Below are 16,768 nucleotides of genomic sequence, written 5' to 3' on the forward strand. Positions count from 1 at the left end.
CGCATAAAAAAATTATTTTAAATATATTCCAAAAAAATGTTAAAATGTTCAACAGTACAAATCAAGTTAACTAATTTAAATTTTCGCGCCTAGATAGTGGCGCCAGCATTTGACAAACTAACGAACTTTATTCCACGCCGATATATTTCCGTGTTGTGTAGTTAGTTTGTCGTGTTTGTTCTTGTTCATTCACTCCAAAAAGTTGCTTTTCCTATTTATCTCTCGCCGCTCTCAACTCTATTTTCCATAGAATAACTTCATTTAATTATAAATGCACATCGTCTCTCAAGTTTTTTTTTATTCCTCGGACATTCCAAAGTTATGGCTGACATGGGCATGAGCTTGGATGACATAATTAAAAAGACGAAACCATCAGGAATGAAAGGCAAAAGAGGGTAAGAAAAGAAAGTATTATTTCTAAATTTATACCTGTGCACCCTTTATTCCTTAAATTACAAAATTTATCCTATTAGGAATTACAAAACAAGCGATTTTTGTAAACGAAAGGTCGAACGCAAATTTGGTAAATGTTTACCGTTTTTAAATTAACATTTCCCCGAATCCGGTGTATCTTCATTTGTTAATTCGATAAGTTGAAGCTCCTTTCACATTTGGGGAACTCCCTGTAAAATCTATCGAACATAAAGGAAAAAAATTATGTTTGGAATCACAGCAGTTGTTTCCTTCAATCTTCGAGATTGTGTTCATAACCTTTTATGTCTCTAAATTTCGTTTCTGGGGTGATTAGAATATTTTCAAGCAGTTTTGAAAGACTTCTGGGATTACAATTGAATTTTGAGTGTTGGAAAATGAAATAGTTAAGTTTTGTTTATTGTCTTTTCGTAATTAATAATACACTTGTGTTTATTGTTTTTTTTTCGATTTTTTTTGAGGTTATATAAATATGATTTTCGTGTGATTCTTGCCAAAATTCAAAAATATTTGGTAAAGATTTTATGGTCAAGTCAAAATTTAAAACAAACATGTTAATTTTCAATACAAAAAATGAAGTCCCAAGGAAATAGTTCCATTGTCAACCAAAAAAAAGACGAATTTTTAATTAAAGTTATAAATCTTCCACCAAGAAAGCTTTGTCAATCAAAAAAGAAAAAATGTCAAGCATACTGTACAATTTTAAAACGAAAAAGACTAATTTTATACAAAATCGTTACATTTTCAAACAGAATATAAATTTTCAACAGTGTTTTGAACCAAATAGTTGAATTTTTTACTAAAAAAGATGAATTTTCAACAAAAGAGCTGAAGTCCCAACAAAAAATTATGTATTTTAAACAAAGTTTATAATTTTTCACGTACATAGATTAATTTAAATAAACAAATTTTTAACAAAAAAGATGAATTCTCGACGAAGAATGTAATAGTTGATATTTCAACTGAAAAAGATTTGAATTAAACATATAAAACAATTTAATTCAACCAAAAAGATTAATTTTCTACAAAATAGCTACATTTTCAAAGCATAAATTTTTAATTAAAGTGATTAATTTTAAAAAAAATCAAGTTTAAATTAAAGTGATCAATTTTCAAACAAAAAATGCATTTTTAACAAAGGAGTTCAACTTATAACCAAGGAATTCCCAACCAAAGCTGATTAATTTTCAAAAAAAAAAAAAATTTACCGGCTGCATTTTAAACAAAAAATGAGGAAGTCTTTTTTTCAAAAGAGATGATATTTCTACAAAACAGCTTAATTTTTTATTCGATAATATCAATCTTGAACGAAATAAATGAATTTTCAACGGTATAGACAAATTTTATACCTAAAAATAGATATTTTCAACAAAAGAGTGGAATTCTCAACCAAAACAGATTCATTTTCAAACCATAAGAGAAACTTTTAAGATTAATTTTGAATCTTTTTAAAACTTCTTAATATCTGTAATTTACTCGAATTTTTTATCAAATTTTAAATTTTTGCTTAATTAAAAAAATGGTGTTCTCTTTAAAATTTTAATATTCTTAAAAAGCTTATTTTTTCGAATTTTTCAAAAATCTATATTTTGTTATAAATTTCTTGAAATTTTTTCAAGATTTAAAATATTTTCGAACATTTTTAAGCTTTGAAAACTTCTAAATATCGAGTTAAAAAATATTACTGTCATTAACTATTTTGTTGGACATTTTTTTGTTTTGTTTTAAATTAATTTTTTAACGGAAAATTTAACTGTTACTATATTATTGGTCGAAAATCTGTCGCTTTTGGTTAAAAATTCAGTTTCTTAGCAATTTTTTATTCTCTTATCTGAAAAATCTTCTTCACTTAAAAATTAAAATCATGTTAAAAATTCGTATTTTTTTTAAAGCAAAAGAAAAACAATATTTGTGGGCAAAATAGTAATGGGAAAAACTATTTCGTTCATTTGAACGTTCGAAACTTCCGGTACATTTTTTTTGTTACATTCAAATGTTTTTGATTAAAAATTAAAATATTTTTGTTCCTTGAAATATCGAATAATACATTTTTCATTCAGAATTCATCTTTTTTTTGGAATGGAAATTTAGTTACTTGGTTGAAAGTTAAATTCTTTTGTTAAAAATTATTTTTTTATTAAATGATTCATAATTTCAATTGAAAATTTATCTCTTTGGTTGGAATTTAATTTTTTGTTACAGAATTATCTTTTTTTTTTTTTTTTTTTTTTTTTTTTGAAAATTCGTCTGTTTTAGTAGAAATTTAGCTGAACTTTTTAACATTAAAATATGAATTTTTAATGAAATAGTGGAATTCTCAACTAAAACAAATTCATTTTCAAACAAAAAAAAAGACGAGCTTTTGCAACAAAATAGTTCAAATTTGATCCAAAAAAGATTTTTCAGTCGTGAAAGAAGGAAAAAATCAGCCAAATAATTATTTTTGTGAGGGATACATAATTTAAAATACAATATAAAAATTTCGAATAAACATTTATTTTTTAAGTTTCTTTGTTCATTTTACATTTTGCTAAAATGTTTTAAAATTAAGAAAATTTCCCTTTAATCTTTGAAATATTTTCAAAATTTGTTGAAATATTTTGAAGTTATAATAATATTTTGAATTTTTAACAAATTTTCTTTAAAAATCAATATTTCCAAATAAAAAAGTGATTACAAATTTTCCCATGAATCTCAAGAAAGTTTTTGATTTTCATGAAAGTTTTCAAACTTCTTAAAAAGCTTCAACATTTTTTTCGAAATCTTACATTTTGTTTAAAATCTTTCGAAATCTGTTCAATCTTAAAATTATTTTTAAAATTTTCAAACCTAAATATCTTTTAAAATTCTTCCCAAATTTTTCTTGAAATTCTGAAAAAATTAAAATACATGCCTTCAAATTTTTGAGATTCCGTTTTTGAAACATTTTTTAAATGCTTAAAATGTCGTAAATATTCTTGAAAATAATTAATCAAAATACAAAGTCACTTTAAATTATTTCATAATATATCAGAACTTTTTTTATTGTCGTGAAGCCTTTTCAGTTTTTTATAAAATTTTGTAATCTAACTATTGGAAAGATTTTGCTTCAGAATCTTTTCCATTCTCTTTAGAAATTTTAGAAAATAATTTAAAATCTTTCGAAATTTTTTTGACTTTACTCTTTACATTTATTTGTGAAATGAAAAATCAGAATCAGAACAGAGAAAAAAAAGTGTAAAGTCAATGAATTATCAAATAAAATTATAAATCTGGAATAAATATTTAACTGAGATACTTGAATTTTTAACCAAAAAGATGTTTTTTTAAACATAAAGATTAATTTTGAAACCAATTTTCTATAAAGGAGACAAATGTTCAACTAAAATATAAAACCAAAACTTAAATAATTAAGTTTTAAGATTAAAAATCTATGTTTGACCAAAAATGATGCATTTTCAACCAAAATACATAATTATTCAACAACAAATTGAATAATTTAATTGTTAATCAAAAAATGAATGTTAAACCAAGGAAATTAATTTTTAACTAAAATTGTGGAATATTCAATTGGAAGAGTAGTCCAATTTTCAGTTAAAAAAATAATAATGTTGAACTAAAAAATAAACAAATTTTCAACAAAATACTTCAATTTTTGGTGCAAAAATTTCTTCGCATCCAAAAAAAAAAATAAGTTTTTAATAAAGCAACTCATTTTTGAATCTTCAACCAACAAAATTAATTATTAAAAAAATATTGAACTGGAATACTTGGAATTTTTAACCAAAAACAAGAATTTGTAAACAAGGAGATTAACTTTCAAAGAAAAACATCATGTTCTACAACAAATAGATTTTTTTTCAAATACGTGAGTTTTAAACGAAACAGTTGAATTTTCAATTAAAAAAGGCAATTTTTCGTCCAAATTGTCGAATATTAAAACCAAAATATTACTAGTGTACAATAAAAATTAAAAAGAAATACATTAATTTTTCAACCGAATACTTCAATTTTGTACTAAAAAATATAATTTTTCAACAACAAAAGAAATAGTTAAATTTTCAGTTGGAGAAATTAATTTTCAACCAAACTGATGAATTTTCAACTAAAATGATGAATCCTCAACTAGAATAATTAAATTTTAAATACAAAAATTATTTTTCAACTAAAAGAATGAAATAGTTGAACTTTCAACGAATTCGACTAATTTTGAAATAAAAAAGATAGTTCAACCAGAAATTGAATAATTACATTTTCAGTCAAAAAAAAAAAAAAGAATGTTTAACCAAACAAATGAATTTTTTACTAAAATTATGGAATATTCAACTAGAGTAGTATATTAATTTTAAGTTGGAGAAAAAAATTATTCCCTACAAAAAAATAGAAACAAATTTTCAATAAAATAGCTCATTTTTTAAGAAAAGAAATTAGTTTTTAATAAAAATTATGAATTGTCAATAAAAAAATTAATTTTCATGAAAATAGTTTATTTTTCTACCTAGCAAATTTATTTATAACATACAAGATACATTTTTATTTAAAATGATGAATATTTTCCACTAAAATTATGCATCTAAGAGGAATGGTTGATGTTATACCTACCAAAAAGTTTAATTTTCAACGAATAAAATTAATATTCCCCCCAAAAAAATATAAACAAATTACATACATTTTTAACAAAAAAATAGTTTAATTTTGAAATAAAAAGTTGAACTATCTAACAAGTTGCGACTTTTTCGCAAAAGGAAGTTGGCGGCGCTAGGGACTTTTTCCAACTCCAAAGTTTTCCGTTGCGTCCTCTGATAGAAGGCGGACAAAATTAACATTACAGGGTCAAATTTTGATTGCGTCAGAGATTGGAAAAAGAACTGAAAGCTACATCCAATCAGAAACGCGGGTTGGCCGACAACAGTGGTTTCAAATTGGTTCGAGTAATTTCGATATGGTTCGAGAATTAATCGAAAATAGCGCCATGTGCTTTTTAATAATTGGAATGGGAATTAGTCCTGGATGGAATTAATTTTTTTTTTTAAATACAGTTCTCTTTTGGAAAATACTAAAAAAAACTAGAAATTAAAAATACGAGGGAATTAAATGTCATCTGAATTCCGGCTTCTTGATTTAAAATGTCTAATTATTAAATTTCAGCGCCCGTCAAGGATCGGCACCAGGCAGAGGTGGAGTTCAAGGCCGAGGAATCATACAAAATAGAGGTATTGTACAAAATAGAGGTGCTCGTACCAATGGATCAGTCAGAGGACGTGGACATGGAGTTGGAAATGGAGGGATAGCGGACGCTCGATTAAAAATAATTCAGAAAAACAGACTGAAACTTACAGATGCTCGCGACAAATTAGCCGAAATTGCCAAGCAAAGCGATGCTCGATTAAAACTTGATAAACTACGAGCGACGCATTTAAAGAAAAATGACCCATTTTTGGGAATTTCTCGCAAGACTGGACGCAATGGAAGAATCTCGCTCTCGACAAATAAAATACCACAGTTCAATCCAATTGTGCATCCTGTGCCAGCTGCTTACAGGCCACCGCCCTCAAGAACGGTGGGATTCAGGCCTCCTTTGGAACCTCATTATGTCGAGAACATCTCTATGGATTATAACGATGGTAAAATTATTCCTTTTGATATTATTTAGAGGGTGTCCAGCTACCTTGAAAATCTTGAAAATTTGGAAATCTCTCAGGATAACCTTGAATTTTAATTAATTTTTTTTTTTATTTTTGCTTTTAAAACAGTTTTCGAGGGGTTGACAACTCGGGTTTTGAGTATACACTAGATTTCAAATGGTTAAAAAATAATTCTAAATATTTCAAAATATTTAAAAGCTTTTATAATATTTTAAAGTATTTTGAACATTTCAAAAAGATTTGACGGATTTGAAAAAGGCGTGTAGACATGATTTAAAAGAGTTTACAAAGATTTCGAATATTTCAGAAATATTTTAAAACTTTCAAACGATTTCAAATATTTTAATGATTTTAAATGCATGCAAAAGATTTCACAAATATTTCAAAGAATCTATAAGGATTTCAGAAGATTTCAAGAATTTCAAAGATTTTAAACAATTTCAACAGGTTTCAATAAATTTTCGATTTTAAAAGATTTCAATGATTTCAAGCGAACATATAATTTCACAAACAAAGATTAAAGAACGATTTGACAAATATTTCATTAATATTTACTCAAGATTTCAAGGATTTCAAATATTTTACCAGATTTCAAAAATACTTCATAAAGATTTCAAATTCAAAGATTTTAAGAAGGACACAGTACACCAGGTTTCAAAAAATTGTAAAGATTTTATGCAATTTCAAATTTGTTTATAAGATTTCGAAAGATTTCGAAGATTTCATCAAAATTTTCATAGATATGTCGAAATAATACAAGAATTTCAAAGGTTTTGAATAATTTCAAAATTTTTAAAATATTTTATAGATTTTAAATGAATACAAAATATTTCACAAATATATCACAGAAATTTCATAAAGCGTTCAAATTCAAAAATTTCAAAAAGGATACAGTACACCAGATTTCAAAACATTTTAAAGATTTTAAACGATTTCAAATTTGTTTAGAAGATTTCGAAAGATTTCACAAAGATTTTGAAAATAATTTAAAATATTTTACAAAGATTTCAAACATTTTACCAAAATTTTAAAAGATTTCAAAAGATTTTACAAAGACTCAAGGTGGCCGCTGGACCGAAAAACCGGGAATTATATGAGACCGGAGAAAACCGAGAAATTATTGTGAATTTATGTTTTAACCGAGAATTTTACAATATTTTTAGAATAAAAATTGTGACCAACTTTGATTTCAATCGTCTTTTAAATCATTTTTTAAATTGTGATTTTTAAAATTATTATATTATTCAGTTTAGAGTGCTTAATTTGACAATCTTTTACTTTAAAAATTCTCCATTTTAGATATTTAATTTTTAAAATCATATATTTTAATTTAAAGAAATTTAAAATGCAGTTTTAAAGGTTAAAAAAATTAAAAAATAGAAGTTTTTAAAATCAAAGATTTTTAAATAAAAAACAGGGTTTGATAAAAAACAGTTTTATTTTATCAACTGTAAATATAAATAAATTTTTTTTAAAATGGATCTTTACTCTAAGTATAGCAATCTGAACAATAATTTATTTTAATGATTTGTCAATAATATATTTTTAATTCAGAGTTTCAGGCCTTCCTTTATATTATTTCTTATATTAAATTAAATAAATAAATTTATTAATATATTATTTCTGTTAATTTTTTTATTGATTAAAAAACGTAAACGTGCGTTTTACTATTTTCAACTTAAAATAAATCCATAATAATATAGTAATAATTAAAGGTTTTTATTTAATTTAAAATATTGTGAGTCTAAATTATTTAATCTTTATCCCATTTAATTTGAAATTTCTTAATGTAGAAAAAGAATAAGCAATTAATATTCAGCAATATTTCACTGTTCATTTCAGACGAGTAAATTGAATCTTTTTAGCGTTACAATTTTAATTAGTCTATTCAAAAAGTGTTTAACTTATAAGTGAAATTGTTAAATTTTGACGCATATATAAAAATTGAACACTTATTATTTGTCGAAAAAATTTGAGAAATTTTAAGAGATAGTTAGAAGTTTTGAAGAGATTCAAAACTAATTAAAAACTTGAAGTTATTTAAAGTAATTTAAACGAAGTGTGTTAAAATTTTTTCAGAACTTCTAAATATGTTTTAAAATTAATCGAAATTTTTCCTATAATTTTTGAAAATCCTGCAATATTAAAAAAATGATTAAAATCTTCCGTGTTCTTCTTTGATAATTTTCGAAATCTCTTAAAATCTTCTTAAACTTTCTGTTAGAATAATTTTTCAAAGTGAAAAATCATTTTCAATTTTGCTAAGAATCTTAAGAAATTTTTTTATTCTTTTGAAGTATTTCACAATTCTTAAAAAAATGCTAAATTTCTTTTTAAAACTTCTAAATATCTCTTAAAAATACTCTAATATTTTTCCAAATAATAAGTGTTCTTAGAACAGAAAAAATTCAATTCATTTTGAAGTATATGTAAAAGTTCCGGAAAAAAATTCAAAAATTATTTTGAATTTGGAAACATTTAAAACCACTTCTAGATTTCTCAGGATTTTGCAATAAAATTTTAAAGCTTTTAAAGGATGCCTAGACTATTTAAAATAAAAATAATTTAAGAACTGTTAAGTCAAAAATTTTTTTTGTTCAAATTTTAATATTTCTAGTTTAAAATTACTTAAAATAATATAATTTTGAACATTTTTAAAGTTTATTGCTTGAAATGACCGGGAATTTTTTTCTTCGATTAAAACGGCCATCCTGAAAATTCCAAACATTTCACAAAGATTTAAAAACTTCTAGAAGATTCCAAGGATTTGAAAGATTTTAAAAAGGGTATAGTAATTCAGGTTTATAAGATTTCAAAGTATTTCAAATGTAAAAACATTTTTAAGACTTTAAACGATTTCAAATTTTTTTTAAATTTCACAAAGCTTTCCAAAGTTTTACAAAAATTTCAAAAGATTTCACAAATATTTCAAAACATTTAACAAAGTTTTCAAATATGTTAAGGATTTTAAATGAATACAAATTTTTTGATTTCAAGGAATTCAAAACATTTTAAAGATTTTAAACGATTTCAAATTCATTTAGAAGATTTCATAAATATTTCACAAAGATAGAAAATATTTTAATGATTTCAAAGTAATACAAAAGGTTTCATACAAATTTAAAAAAGGATACAGTATACCATATTTAAAAAAAATTTTAAGACTAAACGATTTCAAATTTGTTTAAAAGATTTCAAATATTTTATAAAGATTCCGAACGTTTAACAGATATTTCAAAACAGTTTACAAAGATTTCAAAGATTTTACAGAAATTTCAAAAGATTTCAAAGAATTTAATGATTTCAAATTAATACAAAAGATTTCACAAATATTTCATACAAATTCCATAAAGATTTAAAAAAGGATAAAGTACACCAGATTCAATAAGATTTTAAAGACTTTAATCGATTTCAAATTTGTTCAAAAGTTTTCGAAAGATTTCAAAGATTTTACAAAGATTCCAAACATTTCAAAATATTATAAAAATTTTTAAAGATTTTACCAAAATTTCAAAAGATTTTACAACGATTTCAAATATTCTAATGATTTCAAATGAATACAAATTTTTTCACAAATATTGCAAATATTTTTAAAAAATTTCGTGAAGATTTCAAATTCAAATATTTCAAAAACTGAACGTTACACCAGATTTCAAGGTATTCAAAAGATTTTGAAGATTTTAAACGATTTAAAATTCGTTCAGAAGATTTCATAAAGTCTTCAAACATTTCACAAAGATTTTAAAACTATTAGAAGATTTCAAGGATTTTGAAGATTGTAAAACGGGTACAGTAAATCAGATTTATAAGATTTCGAAACATTTAAAAGATTTGCAATTTTTTCAAATTTTTAAGAAGATTAAAAAATATTTCACAAATATTTTAATGATTTCAAATCAATACAAAAGATTTCATAAATATTTGGTGAAAATTTCAAAAGGATTTAAAAAAGGATACAGTACACCAGATTTAAAAACATTTTCAAGAATTTAAACGATTTCAAGTCTGTTTAGAAGATTTCGAAAGATTTCACAAAGATTTCACAAAGATTCCAAACATTTCACAAATGTTTCAAAACATTTGACAAAGATTTAAAGGATTTCAAAAGATTTTACCAAATTTTCAAAAGATTTCAAAACGATTTTAAATAATTTAATGATTTTACAAATATTTTATAAAAATTTCATAAAGATTTCGAAAACGTTACGGTACACCAGATTTCAAGAAATTCAAAACATTTTAAAGATTTTAAACGCTTTCAAATTCGTTTAGAAGATTGCATAAAGATTTCAAACATTTCACAAAGATTTTAAAACTTTTAGAAGATTTCACAAATATTTTAATGACTTTAAATTAACACAAAAGATTTCATAAATATTTCATAGAAATTAAAAACAGATTTCACAAATATTTCAAAACCTTTTTTAAAGTTTTGAAATATTTAAATGATTATAAATTAATATAAAAGATTACATAAATATTTCATAAAAATTTCATAAAGATTTAAAAAAGGATGCAGTGCACTAGATATAAAAAAATTTTAAAGACTTTAAACGATTTTAAATTTGTTTAGAAGATTTCGAAAGATTTTACGAAGATTCCGAACATTTCACAAATATTTCAAAAGATTTTACAACGATTTCAAATACTTAAATGATTTTGAATGAAGGCACATAATTTCACAAATATTTCAAGTATTTGATAAAAATTTCATAAAGATTTAAAAAAAGGCATGGTACACCAGATTTTAAGGAATTCAAAACATTAAAAAAATTTTTAACGATTTCAAATTTGTTTATAATGATTTCAAAAACATTTTACAAATATTTTAATACTTTTAGAAGATTTAAAGAATTTTAGAGATTTTAATAAAAGATTTCAAAAATTTCAAAAATTTTAATGATTTTAAATGAATACAAAGAATTTCAGAAAGATTTCACGAATATTTCAAAAGTTTCATCCAAATTTTATACAAAAATGTCAAAAGAATACAAGAATTTCAAAAGTTTTAAATAATTTACAATTTTTCTAATAATTCAAGCCCAACTTAAATTCATGGATTCATTAAGTATTCTAGAAGAAGAAATAAGGTCATATTTGAAATTTCAGATTATTTAATAGACACCCCACCGTTAAGAAGAACTGTTAGTAACGAGTACGCACCATCACTTCCACCACCGCCTCCCGTTTTCAATTTGAAACCTGCCTCGCCATACACGTGGGTAAAACCGTCTAGTTCTTTAGGAAGAAATGCAGCAATTCGAAAACCGGAGTCGGAGAGGCCCAGAAATTTCAAAGTGATCGCCCGCACTTCCATGGTAAAAAAATCACTTTTTTTTATCGATTACACTATTTTGCTACTCTTTAGAAAAAAAATGTCACTAAATACACTCATTTTCTCACAATTGTCTGCTAATGCATATTTCTTTAACAGAACAACTAAATTTTAAACAAAATAGATGAATTCTCAACAAATGAGATATATTTTCTACAAAAAAAAAAAAGTTGAATTTTATACAAAATTGTTGAATTTTGAAACCAAACGGACGAATTCTCTACAAAAAAGTTGGATTTTCAACCCGAAAATACAAAGTTTCTACAAAAAGTGTAATAGTTTATATTTAAACCTAAAAAAGATTTTAATTTTTGGTAAAAAAAAAAACGTATATAGCCAAAAAAGACCAATTTTTATTAAAATACTTGAATCCTCAACTAAAATAGATCTATTTTCAACTGTACAGTTGCATTTTCAACAAAGAAAAAATTATTTTTTTCTTACCAAAAAAGACAAGTTGTTGACAAAATACATATATTTTCTACGGAATAGTTAAATTTCAAACCCAGAGGATTAATTTTCAATAAGAAAAGACGATATAAAACATGATACTTGCATTTTATAACAAATTTTGGATTTTTCAACTAAAATAGGTAAATTGTAACCAAAAATCGAATAATTAAATTTTTATTTGAAAAATTCCTTTTCAACCTGGAAATAATATTTTCCCACAGAAATGTAATAGTTGATATTTGAACCAAAAAACAGGGTGACCGCTGGACCGGAAAATGACCGGGAACTTTACAAATTTTTAGAAGAAAATTCTGTCCAAGTTTGATTACAACAGTTTTTTAAATAATTAGTTGAATTAATATCTTTTTCAATTATGATATCATTCAGTTTATAATGCGTAATTCAAAAATCTTGTACCTGAAAAATTTTCTATTTTAGGTTTTTAAGCTTATATTTTTATTTTAAATAATTTTAACGTGTAGTCTTGAAGACTTAAATAATTAAAAATGAAAAAGTTTGAAGCTGAAAATTTTTGATAAAAAAATAGTTTTATTTTATCAACTGTAAATATAAATAAATAATTTTTATAATGGGTCTGTACTTTCAGTTTTAAAAACTGAACAATAATTGATTTGATAAAACGATTATAAATCCGTTGAAAGTGGAAGAATTTCCAGATTCTTAATTAATTCGTAATTAAAGGCTTTTATTAAATTAAAAATATTGTTTCAGTCTAAATTATTCAATTTTTAACCCATTTAATTGAAAAAATTTGTAATAAGAAAACGGATGATTATTTAATATTTTGCAATATTTGACTTATAATTAAAACGACTTAATTTAAGCTAAATATTTAAAAGTAAGCAATGTGAGATTTAATTTTTTGACATAGAAAGCTTTGAATTGTTAAATAGTGGAAAAGATTTTAACATTTTAGCGTTACAATTTTTATTGTTCTACGTAAAAAATGTTAAATTTTTTAAGCGAAATTGTTGAGTTTTGATGTATAAATAATAATTGAACACGTATTATTTGTACAAAAACTTCAGTAATTTTAAGAGATATTCAGAAGTTTTGAAAAGGTTCAAAATTAATTTAAATTTTAAAAAGATGTCAAGTAATTTAAACGAAGTTTTTTTTTTAATTTTCAGAACTTCTAAACGTATTTTAAACTGAATAAAATTTTTCCTACAATTTTTAGAAAAACTTAAAAAGAAATTTAATCCTTAAATTCTTCCCAGGTCGTTTTTAATAATTTTGGAATTCTCTTGAAATCTTTTTGAATATTCTGTTAAAATAATGTTTCAAATTGAAGAATAATTTTCAATTTTTCTAGGATTTTTAAGCAAAATTTTTTATTCGTTTGGAGCCTTTCACAATTCTTAAAAAGCCTTTACATTTTTTGTAAACTGCAAAAATCTACATTTTGTTTTAAATTAGGTTTTGAGTATTTGCACCGAAATTTCGTTTCAAATAACCAAATTTTTTCGGTAAGCACAGTTCGTTAAAATTATTTGAAATCATTTTAAGTTCTATATTAATTTTTTATCTTTTTGAAACTTCTAAATATCTCTTAAAACTACTTTAATTGTTTCTAAAAATAATATGTGTTCAATTGTTATTTAGAAATCCGAATTTTAAAATTATTGAGAAGTTTTGAAAAAATTTCAAAAATAAAGAAAAATTTGAAAAAATTTTAAACTAATTCTAGATTTCTCAAGATTTTGAAATGCAATTTTAAAGTTTTTCAAGGATGCATAAACTCTTTCAAATGAAAATAATTTAAATTCTAATTTTAGAACTTTTAAGTTGAAAAAATAAAAATTCTAAATATTTAATGACCTTAAATAAATTAATAATATAATTTTGACAATTTTTAAAGTTAATTGATTGATTCTTTAATTTAGAGTATTGAAAATATTAACGTGGATTTCTATTTTTGGAAATTTTAATTTTATTGACCGGGAAAAATATTTGCAAACCGGGAAATGACCGGGAATTTTGTTCTTTGTTTAAAACGGATACTCTGAAAAAAATTTTAATATTAAATAAAAAACAGTTGAATATAACGAAAAAGGATTCACTTTCAACAAAATACTTCAATTCAAATAAATTAAACTGATTAATTTTAAATAAAGCAGTTTCATTTTTAACCAAATAGTTGAATTTTCTATTAAATATTTCGAGCAATTTTTGTGATGTTAGTGCCAATTTTATTTGACTAATTTTAAACTAAATGATTGATTTTTTTAACTTAAAAACATTTATACTAAATCGTTTAATTTTCAAGCCAAAAATATAAATTTTGTAAAAAAAAACAGTTGCATTTTCAATAAAAAAGTTAATTTATGTCCAATCAGTTCAATTTTCGTCAAAATAATTGAATTTGTATTTTTAAAAATTGATAACTAAAAAAAACGAATTTTCAACCAAAATTATCAATCTCAAACGAAAAAAATTATATTTTAAGAAACTAGTTAAACTTCAACAAATAAAGACGAATTTTTAACAAAAAACATCAATTTTTTACCGAATAGTTAAACTTTCTGCCAAATTGTCTTATTTTTCTAGCCGAAAATAGGAATTTTCTACAAAATAGTTGAATTTTTAAGCGGGGGATGTGAATTTTTATCGAAAAAGTTAATTTATAACCGAGCAGTTAAATTTTTAATAAAAGAACATAAACTTTCTATATAAAGAGATACATTTTCAAAAAATATGAAATTTCTACAGAAATAGATGAATTGTCAATATTAATTTTTAACACAATAGTTAGTTGAATTTTAAACCATGAATTTTTAACTGAAAACGAACAATTTTCAATCAAAATTAGAATATTTAAAATATTAGAAAAAAATGTTCAATCAAGAAATAAACGAATTTTCAGCCAAATAGTTTTTTTTTTATTAAAAAAAAAGATTTTTTAACAAAAAATATCAGAATTAAATTTTAGTTAAAATAATCAATTTACAAAAAAAAATTAATTCTTAAAAAATAATTCAATTTTAAACACAAAGGATGAATTTTTTACCAAAAAAGATAGTTTCAATTTGAAAAAATCAATTAAAAAATATAAATTTACAAATAAAAACTAGAATAGTTTAATTTGCAGTTAAGAAAGAAAAATTTTAAACAAACAAAAAAACAAGTTTCCAGTCAAATTAATTATTTTTCAACTAAAAATGTAAATTCTCAAGCAGAAATGGAATAGTTACATCTATAGTTTAAAAAATTAATTTTCAACTAAAAAGAAACGAATTTTTCAGCCAAATAAATGAATTTTTAATTACGGTGATGAATTTTCAACCAAAAATATAAATTTTTGACTAATTGGTGGAATTTTTAACAGAAAATACAGTAGTTAAGTTTTCTAAGAAATAGAACATTTTGTAATAGTAAAGATCAATTTTCTATCAAAAAAGGTAATTTTTTCACAAAAAATGGAATAATTAGAGTGATTTTGTAACTAAAATGGTAAATCTTTAACTACAAAAAAATTAATTGTTAACCAAGCACATGAAATTTAAACTGAAGAGATAAAGTTTCAACCATAAATAAAATACTTAAATTTCAAGTTAGTAAAATAAGTTTTTGACCAAAAAAAGAAACGATTTTTTAAGAAAATAGAACATTTTTAACCACAAAAATCAATTTTTAACCAAAAAAATCAAGTTTCAACTAAAAATAGAATAATTAAATTTTCAGTTAAAAATTTAATTTTCAATAAAATCAAAGTAAATTTTGAACCTAAGAAATTAAGTTTCAACTAAAATAAAAAATCTTCAACCAAAAATATGAATTTTTAACAAAATAGCTCATTGAATTTTTAACCCAAAAGTTTAATTTTTTACCAAAAAAGAATAATTTTTAACAAAGTAGCTGAATTTTCATCTGAAAAAGAACAATTTTCTACCAAAACTAGAATATTTCTACAAAATTAATTTTTTAACAAAAAATAGAAGAATTAAATTTTATTTAAAACAATCTATAACAAAAACAAAACAAAAATGTCAATGCATAATTCAATTTTAAACCCCAAGGATGAATATTCTAACAAAAAAGATTGTTTCAATACAAAAAAAAATGTAACTAAAAAAGACAAATTTAGAAAGCAAAACTAGAATAGTTTAATTTGCAGTTAAAAAAGTAAAATTTAAACAAACAAAAAAACGAGTTTTTAGTACAATTAATCAATTTTCAGTTAAAAATATAAATAATCCATTAAAAAATGGAATAGTTACATCTATGGTAAAAAAATTAATTTTCAACTAAAAAGAAACAAATTTTCGTCCAAACAAATTAAGTTTTAATTACAGTGATGAATTTTCTACGAAAAATATGTATTTTTGACCAAATAGTGAAATTTTCAAACAAAAAGATGAATTTTCTATAAAAAAACGAATTTTCAACTAAATTTTTTGTTTTCAACCAAAAAAATAAATTCTTAACAAAAAATATAATAGTAAAATTTTCTAAAGAGCAGAACATTTCATAATAAAAAAGATTACATTTACGTTAAAAAAAGGTGAATTATCAACAACAAAAAAGTGGAAAAATTAAAATGAATTTTTAACTAAAATGGTAAATCTTTAACTAAAAAAAAATTTTATTTTGAACCATGTAAATGAATTTTTAACTGAAGAGATAAATTTTCTACCAAAAAGGAAACTAATTTTGAACAAAAAAAAAGTTACAACTAAAAAATAAATTAATTACATTTTCAGTGAAAAATTTAATTCTCAATAAAATCAAAGTAAATTTTTAACGAAATAGTATAATTTTCAACCAAGGAGATTACGTTACTAACACAAAAGATAAATTTTCTATAAAAAAATGCATCAGTTGCAATTACAGTTAAAACCATTAATTCTAAATAAGAAAAAAATTCTTTCCACTTCCAACTAAGTAGTTGAATTTTCAACTG

General features: G+C 22.7%; 1 protein-coding gene across 1 annotated transcript in view; it reads left to right on the forward strand.

Moving 5' to 3' along the window:
* Positions 1-142: 142 nt before the first annotated feature.
* LOC117181363 overlaps positions 143-16,768 on the forward strand; it is a 27,470-nt gene continuing 10,844 nt past the window's right edge. Inside the window, exons 1-3 of the mRNA XM_033373955.1 lie at positions 143-395; positions 5,560-6,035; positions 11,166-11,374. Of these exons, the coding sequence (XP_033229846.1) occupies positions 322-395; positions 5,560-6,035; positions 11,166-11,374 (759 nt within the window). The 5' untranslated portion in view covers positions 143-321. The remainder of the gene's footprint in view (positions 396-5,559; positions 6,036-11,165; positions 11,375-16,768) is intronic.

Source organism: Belonocnema kinseyi, chromosome 10 (genome assembly GCF_010883055.1).
Source record: "Belonocnema kinseyi isolate 2016_QV_RU_SX_M_011 chromosome 10, B_treatae_v1, whole genome shotgun sequence".
Classification (NCBI taxonomy): domain Eukaryota; kingdom Metazoa; phylum Arthropoda; class Insecta; order Hymenoptera; family Cynipidae; genus Belonocnema; species Belonocnema kinseyi.